The sequence below is a fragment of the Struthio camelus genome, chromosome 1 (assembly GCF_040807025.1).
Source record: "Struthio camelus isolate bStrCam1 chromosome 1, bStrCam1.hap1, whole genome shotgun sequence".
NCBI classification, from domain to species: Eukaryota; Metazoa; Chordata; class Aves; order Struthioniformes; family Struthionidae; genus Struthio; species Struthio camelus.
The window spans coordinates 41,105,188-41,115,521 of NC_090942.1; the positions used below are offsets into that span (position 1 = coordinate 41,105,188).

Here is a 10,334-nt window from a genome sequence, read left to right on the forward strand (position 1 = left end):
TTATTTTCTTGTTGGATCTTGTAAGCTGGAAAGGTTAACTTCAAGAAAAATTGATTGTTTTAGTGTTTTTTACTCTTGCCATCATTCGCAACACACTTAAGATGGAAGCACATTCTGGATATATCTTTGTATTATTTAAGTGCGGTAGTAGGTTTTACTACGTTTATCTGTTGTGATTTTTCATCCTTGTTTCCTTTGATCTCTTGCAGCTGGCTGCAATAAAACTTGGTCGATACGGAGAAGATCTCCTCTTTTATCTCTATTACATGAATGGCGGAGATGTATTACAGCTATTAGCAGCAGTAGAGCTGTATGTTCAAACTATTTTGTCAGTTTTATAATGTGATTTAATCTATTGCAACAGTGAAGTAATACGTGTTAAAATAAAATACTGAAAACAAGCTTTTAGTCAATCTAAAGCTGGAAAAGTTTTTTTTTTTTTTAAATATCCACTCCAACTTTGGCTCTTTTGTGGATTTTTCATTTGTACAGTGTAAATCAAATGCATGTTTCTTGTAATTTTAGCATTATTATAAAGTACTGTGGAAAAAGTGGTATGCAAATGCCAGTAGTTATTAAATTTATCGATCTAAATTATCTGTCTTCAGCAAAATGAAAAACAATAAATAATAAGAGTTTGTTGTTTGAACTTACCAGAGTTCTTTCTTGAAGTTTCGTATGTGATTAAGTTGAGATGTAATAATAGTATGGAAGTGGTATGAGATAGCAAGTGTATGTGTCTTAGGAATTTTGTTTGGGTTTTGAATACATTGCAGAGTTTTGATAAACCCTTAAAACTGTAGTCAATGATGTCAAGATTCAGGTGACTAACACTTAAATTTATTTTTCCTTCCTATTAAATATTTTAAGATTTAACCGAGATTGGAGATACCACAAAGAAGAACGAGTATGGATCACCAGGGCACCCGGCATGGAGCCAACAATGAAAACCAATACGTACGAGAGGGGAACATATTACTTCTTTGACTGTCTTAACTGGAGGAAAGTAGCTAAGGTATCTCTTTTCCCTTGTGCAGATTTTTTAAGTCTGTCAAGCATGTATTTTTAGAAAGACAAAAGTAAAAACCAACCTCCTCCCCTAAAATCTCAGATTTAACCTCCTCTTTCAGTTCATTATCTTAAATTTGATGTGGGAGGGAATAGAGATCCCCTAAAGCACTGGCTTGTTTGTGGAAAAAGAGGAACTGCCTCTTTCCTATTTTCACTGGGAGGTTTAGACATGTTGAACTTGTCACTTTTTTGAGTTTTGTTGAAACCAAAATTTTTTTAAAGTACCAAATTGCAGAATAACAATTACTTCTTGCCATTTTAGAAACTGAACGTGCAAGTATTTTATTTTGCTTTAGAAAATTAAATAGGGAGCCAAAACATCTGACTTTTGAATCAAAACTAGATTCCCCTCCCCGCCCCCCAGATATTTTCTCTCCTTGAACACACTGTAGGAATTTTGTACCTTGTTTGAATATCAGAATACTTTGAAATAAATAACTTCTTTTTGTGAGGAAGGGTATATTTTCAAGATGCTAGTTTTCTATATTCTAGGCCAAGAGGCATTTAAAAAAAAACATAAAGAACAGCAGTCTTTCCCCTTTTCACTTTGTTAATCAGTTCCTTTCTGCCCGACAATACTGTCAGTAGAGTTCACCCTTGGCTTGCATAGAGTTAGCTTAGGAAATTTACAGAACTGTGCTTTGTTTTTTCTCCATCCTCCTCCAAAGATAATTATTTTCAGTATCTTAATAGCTTCCAGGTTTTAAGACCATCTCATACAGTATCTTTTTCCTTGCTGGATCTTGATTTCTTTAATTCCCCCCTCCCCCCAGCAAAGCAAAGATTTCCTAATGTAGTTCTGTGCCAGAGCATTATTTGAGTAAGCAGAGAAATGCTGACATTCACTAACCCCGACAGGAGGTGTGTGCTTTTGAAAATGGCCTGTCTTACAAGGTGATGCATTTGACTTCAGCTTCAGCTCAAAAAGATATTTGCACAGTATACACGCAGCTGTCACACCCAGCTGGAGTCTGAGTTAAATAGTTTGTCAAGAATCCCATTGCCCACTTAATTTTTGTTATATGAGATTTTGTGGATGTGGCATGATTTGCTTCAAATTTTAGCTGACGTGTCTGATTCATCCATGACAAAGTAAACAGAACTTCAGTGTCAGACATTCTGTAGATATTATATCGTGTTCTTACTTTTCTCTGAAGAAGACTTAACAAACCAGACCAGATTAATCTTGAAGCCTTGAACTCAACAGATGTGATTCCTGTATGTTGGAACTATGTATTGTAGTTCCACATAGGTATTTCATTCCATCAGAAATCCCTTCACCTGAGGCCTAATTTCTTGAATTGTTTGCTGATAAGGCATTTCAGTACTGTGACCCAGTTGCATCTATGTATTTTTATAGTATGACATATTCTATTAAATATATATATATATCTCTTAATGTGTTTTTTAACCTTCAGTTTTAAATTAAAGTGTATAGACTTCAGTATTTTCCCCTGTGATAAATATATTACATTTCAGTCCACTGGGTAGGAAGAAGTTTGCCCCTTAGAGTAACTAGATATGACTAGATACTGTGCTCATTCTTTTTTGCACCGAGTACATTTGCTTAGTCTGGGGGAAGGGGAAGAGACACGAAACTTATGGAAGGCTCTTCAATTTGTATCTGTGACCCATTGCCTCTGTAGCTCTTCCTGTGATTGTAACACAGTCAAGATTTCCTTACTTGCATGATTTTTCAGATGTGCAAGTTGATTTCAAGACCTTGAAGCAAAGACATCATTGCCCTCAAAAAAAAGCCTAAACAAAAGCAAACTTTTAGTCTTCACTGGAGTTATTGATTTGTTATTTGGTATACTCCCTTAGGTTTCCTGAGAATCTGTTTAAACCTATTTTATTTGTACTTCAGATCTTCAGAGAGGGAATAATTACCTTTTAAAAAGGTAGGATCTGTCTTCAGATCCTAAATGTGTTCCAGTGATTAATCTGATCCTAAATGTGTTCCAGTGATTAATGAAGAATAACAGCCTCATCTAGGTACATATATCAATGGATCAGATTGAGTTTACACCCCATTTGGAAACACAATTTATTTTACTAAAAGGAAGGTAGTGCTCATTTTATAAGGATAGCAGCCTCTTTGATATCAGTCCTTTCTGAAAGTGTAGTAGAAACGTATCAAACTGCTACTTGATATTTAAGCCTTACTTTTGAAGTATTTTCTCCGTTTGGTGTCCAAAGTGCTGTCCTGAAATTCACCATCCAGTGCGTCAGTTGTTAATTAGCACACCATATCCTTCTGCTTTAGAGAAGAGCTACCTTCCTATAGTAGGCATCCCTCAAAGTGCTGTGATGACAAAGAGACGCTAATCAGTGTTGTTCTCCAAACGTTTTGGCCTCAAAGACCTACATTGATTCCTTCTCTCTATTTTGCATATTGAAAATAATTCTCCCAACATTAAGAAGCGATTAATGGCTAGTAAGGGGAAGGATATTCTTTTCTGAAACTTTGCACCTGCAGCAGCAAGCTAGTAGGACACCCTTTTTCAAAGTCCACAGGAAGAGACAATATCCTTTCTTCTAGGCTTACATATTTCTTAACATAAAAAGTGGAACTGGAATTTACTTTGAACATTTTCTTTCTGTTTCATTTTAGTTTGGCATCAGGCAATTTGACTATTGATCACAGGAAGCTAGAGAAGGGGTTGAGGAAAAATTGTTATTTTTACTTGGAAAAGGAATCACTTGGAGAAAAAAAATTGTGAGAGGTTTCTATCTGTGATAAACAAGAATTTCATACATAGATAAGTGTCAAGTATGGTCTTGGCATTGTATGTTAATGATGTTAGCTCTGATACTAATTTGGGGAGTTAAGGTTTCATAGGAAGAGGATGAGTAATAACAAGAATGGCGGTATTGGACTAAATGTTGCTTTTAATGCAAAGGAAAATATGGACAAGTATTTTTTTTTTTTTCTAACAAACATGGAAGTATTAACTAATGTTTCAGGAAATAAAAATGCAAGAAGCTGTTTTAAAAAAAAACAAGTAGCCTGGTAAATTGCAGTCTCTCATTATAACAGGTGCATTATTAGTGAATACTGGGAATACAGTTCCCTAGAAGGCCACAATAGTAATTGCTGTTTTATGGTTTCATTAATGCTGCTTTGAAGCAGTCAGACAAGATCTGTAGTAAATTATTATCACTTATATGTGCAAATTAAATTATTTTTTGAAGTGGTTTATAAACTTGTCTTTTGTTCTACTGTATATGCTTAAATATATTGCAGCACATATTTTAGTGTGTTGTACTTTGCAGATCTGTTGCATCATGCAAGTATAAGCTTGTATTTTTATTGTATCTACAAATTAATAACTCAATTATAGAAGTTATACTGCATTGAGATAGATATAATGATATTAACTGTTTACTTTGGGTAATATGCTAAATCTTAAGGAAGTTTGTAAAAGCATAAAACTGATGTGGTTTAACAAACTTTTTTGACAGTGTGTGTCTGAGATTGCTTTTAACAAATCCCAGTAAAGCAGACTGCATAAATTCTTTCAATGAAGTATCAAATAACATTCTTTAGTAAAGAGTAGGCTTTACATTCACAGTAGATAACAGACTAAAGAAAGAAATGCATCAAAATAGCTGAGTAGTGGGACAATTCCGACAATGTTAGGAAATAAAATGAAATCAATTCCATGTTGGCAAGTGGTAAAATGGTAAGAAAATATGAATGACAAAATCTTCAAATTCACTTTAAGAACAAAACAAAATGCGAGAAAATGCTGATTACAGATATGACTGTGTATATGGTTTTTCATCCTAGGGCATGTGGAAAGTACAGTATGGTTAAAGACACTTTGATTTTTTCACTGAGGATCTGGCTATATAGTTTGCTTCTGTTGAGGAGACATGAAAGAGACTCAATTGAGAGAGGAAGGGAAGTGGATATGAGACCAAAATGCCTTCTACAATTGCACATTTACTGAAATCCTGATATAAATTGACTGAAGTAAACTTTCTGGAATTTCTCCTTTGAAAAGTAAGGAGAGTTAATCCTATTAAAGGAACAAGATTATAAAGCCCTTATACTTTGGTTTTGTATCTATAAAAGATGGAATTTTTTTATGGGACAGGATGTTAAATTTCAGAGTGTTTATTTGCTTGTAAGGATTGCTGCCTATATGAAATGATTTTCCAAATATTTTAAGATCAGTATTAATTGAAATACTTTTATAATTGCTAGCAAGTTGCATTTGTTCTATTAATAAAGATATGCCATAGCATTTTAATTCAGTCCCTAATTTGACTTTGGGTCTTTGCATCCATCTTTAAGTCAGTGTAAATACTGCTTTTCCAGTCCCATTTGCAATTTAGAGCTAGACATGGTTTTTCTACCATCTCCTTTGATGGACAACACAGTCCAGAATATTTTGTCCTCGGAACACTTCCTGTTTGACTAAATTTTTATTTTATTTTACTCTATCAAAGCTGTGGATCACCTTAAACAATTCTCTTCTATCTTTAGTTTACTTACCTATTAAAGTTTGTATATGTGCAGCCTGATGTAACTTTATAGTCAAAACAAGTTACCAGAATGGCACGAGAAGTGACTGATTTCATTGCATATAACAATTTATTTAGTGTTGCACGTGCTAAGTGTTTCCCCACACACATTTAGTATTCATTATTCTTGGTTAATTAAAAGTATTTAATAATTACTTCCATATGGAAAATAAAACAATGTAACAAATGTTTGTCAATAGATAAGTGGCATTTTTACATTTTATTTGTATCTGTTTACATCCCAAAATATAGCACTACTGTTCACATCCTAAACTATGGTGGCCCCTGGAATCAAAAACAAAAACATAAAATACGTGTAATGAAAGTACTTTTCTATATGTAATAAATAATTATCTTCTAGTTTTCAAATATTTGGTCAGTGAGTTCTTTTTTGGCATTGTTGGATATAACTTTAGGTGTTCTTATACACTACTGGATATTGGAATTTAGCATTGCTGAAACAGGAATGCAAATCAAAAAGGCTGTTTTGGCATCCTGTATACCTGTTTTAAGACTATTTATTTTAAAAATTGGTGCCATAAGAAGTATCAAGTCATGTACTTCTAAAGAAACTTTGGTAGGAAATCATATTTCTTCCTCTAAATGAGGGGTTTCCAATTTGTGATACACAAAGCACTGCCCAAACTACTGAACACTTCCTTCAGACACGCACCTGGCTTGGAGCTACTAATGTCAGTAGCGGCACATGACCACATTAAGGTTGGAAACCCCTTTTCTAGGCTACTGATACCATCTTGCCAGTTTAAGTAGCCATTTTCCATGTGTAATTTTGAAGGCATTTCAGAACTTGTGGAGGTTCAGGTAATTGATCTAAGCTTTTATTATTAACTCTTTCTTTTGTTTACAATTTTGTTAAAGAAGCAATTCCCCAACAGCTGACCATAGATTGATAGTAATCTGCAGACCCTTCCATGATTATGTGCAAAATGGAAACTTTGAAAGCCATGAATGGGAGAGAAGTTCGAGAGGTATTTTTTTCTATTATAAAATGACTTCAGAATTACTGAAGACCTTAACCTAGACCAGCCTCTGTCGCTCAAATACCTGCATAGATTTCTACACATTGATCTTGCTTGCTTCTGACAGGAGGAGAGAGCTGGTGCCTCTTCAGTATCAACATGAGTATATGCATAAGAGGAGAACCTACATCAACTGGCATGCAGGGTTGATTAGGAATGCCACAAAAAATTAACTTACATAATCAACTTAAAGGCCACAGGAAGTGTGCTGTAAAAAAACCCGCTAGGCTGGAGCAGAGAGTGGGAACGAGAAATGAGGCAGATGAGTAGCGTTTTGGTGCAGATGGCTGTAACCTCACACAGATTTTTTGCTAGGATTTTCTGGGTTTAGGGACACTGTTCTAGGGAATACAGACTTACTAAATTCCAAGGCCCACGTTTGTTTCATTACTGTGCTGAATGTTCTTTCAATGTTAGATAAACCTTCTTTTGCCTTGAAAAAGAGAGGTCTGGGAGTTTTATTTGCTGGAGTTCCAGTCTTGCCTTGACTTGTTCCTTAGTTTGTCTACTTGTAAAACTGAAATACCGCAGTATTTAACCGCTTCATGGAGTTTTCTAAATAATCCATCTGTTCAGTATTCTGTGTTTTCATCAGTGTATAAAAATAGTTGGATAGAGTTGCTCCCCAGATACGAATAACGTTCTGCTGAGATTCCCTGTTGAGTTAGGCTAAATAAATTGCTGTGTGTGTCCAAGGTAGCCGTTGTTGAATTAACAGGAAGTAGCCTTAAAGAACAATTCTGAAACTTCTGCTTACTCTGCTACTTGAATGAAAATAAAATAGGGATGAGATGCAGTTCAAGTGCTGAAAAGATTTGAAAAATACAAGATTTGAGCAAGTTCTTGAACATTTTTGCACATATGAAGTTACAGGCACCAGATGTCAAGGTGATGCACTAATTAGGGTTGTGTGCACAAGTCAAGGCCACAGAAAGGCAAGAAAGCTGTTTTTTTTCAGTATGATAATCAGGATGCTTTTAGACATTGGGGATGCTTACGTTCTGATTTGTAATTGCTGCTACAGTCTGAAGAGAAGTTTATACTGGATTACTGAAATATGATTATGCAAATCAGACACTTAAAATTCAAATGGTCATGCAAGTGAGACAACAAAGCTGCATACTTATAAATCAATAGCTTATGTAGCATCCCAGGTACATGGCAAAGATTTTATTCTGTGAGGCATTTATAAAACAGAATTTCTCATGAAAGACATTGCCAAGTGTGGTGATACAGTAGCAAGCAGCTTTTATTCATTCCTCAGGATGTACAGGAGGGATGGGTGAGCCTGAAGCTTAAATTTGAGTGTAAAACATGTTGGAATATTTTATTAAATTCTAGGTTAAATAGGTTTAAATAGTTTGTCTCTATCATTTTAGATCTTGTACTCCACAGTTGTGTACTAAGGAGGAGAAACCTAGCTAGTTTAACTTAGCAGTGGGCCTGATAGCATGCCACAGAATGCCCCAAAACTTCAGGTCCACCAGAGTAAGTTTCTGTGTGTCGAAACTGTTGAAAGTCAGAAGCTTTTATTCATTATTCAGGTAACGCCTTAATTGTATGTTTTTGTCTTGACTATACATGTAATTGAGATCATAACTTGGATTCTGAGAGTAATGCACCATAAAAGAACAGGAGAGCTAGTGTCACTGCAGGTGTAATACCTTAGAATATTGTTTCTTTCTTAAATTTTCTAAAAATCTTTAAATTTAAGGGTAGGATCCCAGATAGCCAAATTTGTGTTTCTGCTTTATTTGTAAGTTAGGACTTGATCTATTCTATTTCTGTGCATTTCAAGTATGGCCTGTAGAAACAACAGTTAAATGATTTGTTGTCTGATTTTGTCTGGTGTTGTTTTTGTTTTTAACTGTAGGAGTTCCATCTGGAATATGATAAATTAGAAGAAAGGCCTCATCTGCCATCAACCTTCAACTACAACCCTGCTCAGCAAGCCTTCTAAAGACTTCCCTTTTCTTGGGGTATGGCTGTCTCAGCACAATACTCAACATAACTGCAGAACTGATGTGGCTCAGGCATCCTGGTTTTAATTCCTTGAGGATCTGGCAATTGGCTCATACGAAGGGTCACCATTTGAGGTCCTGCCTTACTAATTATGTGCTGCCCAACAACTAAATTTGTAATTGTTTTTCTTTAGTTTGAGCAGGGTCTGAATTTTTGTTTTTGTTTTATTTTTGCCAGCAGACAAGCTTGAGTCTGTAAAGACAAGCGAGTACACTGACAAAAGTTTACCACTTAGTTTCCAAAATGTAAAAAAAAAAAAAAAAAAGACAAAAAAATTACAAAAAAAAAGACAAAAAATTAGACAACAAAATTTGCATTGTTCATTGTAGCACTATTGGTAATAAAAAAATGTTTGTGCATTTTTATGTGAAGATCCTTCTCGTATTTCATTTGGAAAGATGAGCAAGGTTTGCTTCCTTCATTTTACTTCCCCTTCTGTTTTTGAAAGGCAGTTTTCGCCAAGCTTAATGCAAGAATATCTGACTGTTTAGAAGAAAGATATTGCCACAACCTCTGGTTAGTTTCCAGAGTTGTGTATTACTGAGCTTCATCTTTCCAGAATGAGCAAAACACTGTCCAGTCTTTGTTACGATTTTGTAATAAATGTGTACATTTTTTTTAAATTTTTGGACATCACATGAATAAAGGTATGTATGTACGAATGTGTATATATTATATATATGACATCTATTTTGGAAAATGTTTGCCCTGCTGTACCTCATTTTTAGGAGGTGTGCATGGATGCAATATATGAAAACGGGACATTCTGGAACTGCTGGTCAGGGGACTACTTTGTCGCCCTGTGCACTAAAGGGCCAGATTTTCAGCAGCCAAGGACATCCATACCCAAGTGAATGTGATGGGACTTAAAGAAGTGAACTGAGACAATTCACTCTGGCTGTTTGAACAGCAGCGTTTCATAGGAAGAGAAAAAAAAAAAAAAGATCAATCTTGTATTTTCTGACCACATAAAGGCTTCTTCTCTTTGTAATAAAGTAGAAAAGCTCTCCTCACTGCAGTGTTGACTTTGATTTGAGATTGTGAAATTATTTCTTCAACAATGAAAATGGAAAAGAAAAACTGTTGAAGTATTAAAACTACCAAACTGTACAGTGGTTAAGACACTTACCTTGAAGAGTCTTTTTGCTGCTGACAAGTAATTTTATGAGATACATATACTTCTCCACAGTTGGCCAAAAATTGTGGTAAACCTTGCTTTTGAATCAAAAAAAAAAAAAAAAAAAGCAAAACAGCAAATAATTTTTAATACATGGGATTGGGTAACATATCAAATGGTAGAAGGATGTTTCATGAACTCATCACAGAAGGAAAACATGTAAGAAGCTTGGTTTAGAACTGGTCATAGTTTCAAGCTGGTATTTTACCACTTAAAGTAGACGTTCGTTTCAGCTGATGATCATTACTACTTGAGCTTTTGAACTCAAGAAAACATGAATATATTGTTTCTGAAAAATATTGTAACTGTTCTTGAAAGTGGAGGAGGAAAATCCCAAACCATTTCGGTAGTTTCCTTTTTCTTTACATGACTGCTGTTTCTCATTCAGCTGCCTCTGATGAAGCAAAGTTTCAAAATACGTGAGGTTACCAAAGCAAAAAAAGACAGCAAAACCATGTCAGTGAATCTTTTTTTTTTTTAATTTTTATTTT

General features: G+C 34.8%; 1 protein-coding gene across 8 annotated transcripts in view; it reads left to right on the forward strand.

Annotated features, from left to right (window-relative positions):
- The window catches only part of CNOT2 (CCR4-NOT transcription complex subunit 2), a 94,987-nt gene extending 85,308 nt beyond the window's left edge, over positions 1-9,679 (forward strand). For all 8 annotated transcript variants that reach the window (XM_068935539.1, XM_068935564.1, XM_068935513.1 and 5 more), the window contains 3 exons: positions 210-310; positions 871-1,015; positions 8,518-9,679. In XM_068935539.1, the coding sequence (XP_068791640.1) occupies positions 210-310; positions 871-1,015; positions 8,518-8,604 (333 nt within the window). In that variant the 3' untranslated portion in view covers positions 8,605-9,679. The remainder of the gene's footprint in view (positions 1-209; positions 311-870; positions 1,016-8,517) is intronic.
- Positions 9,680-10,334: the final 655 nt, after the last annotated feature.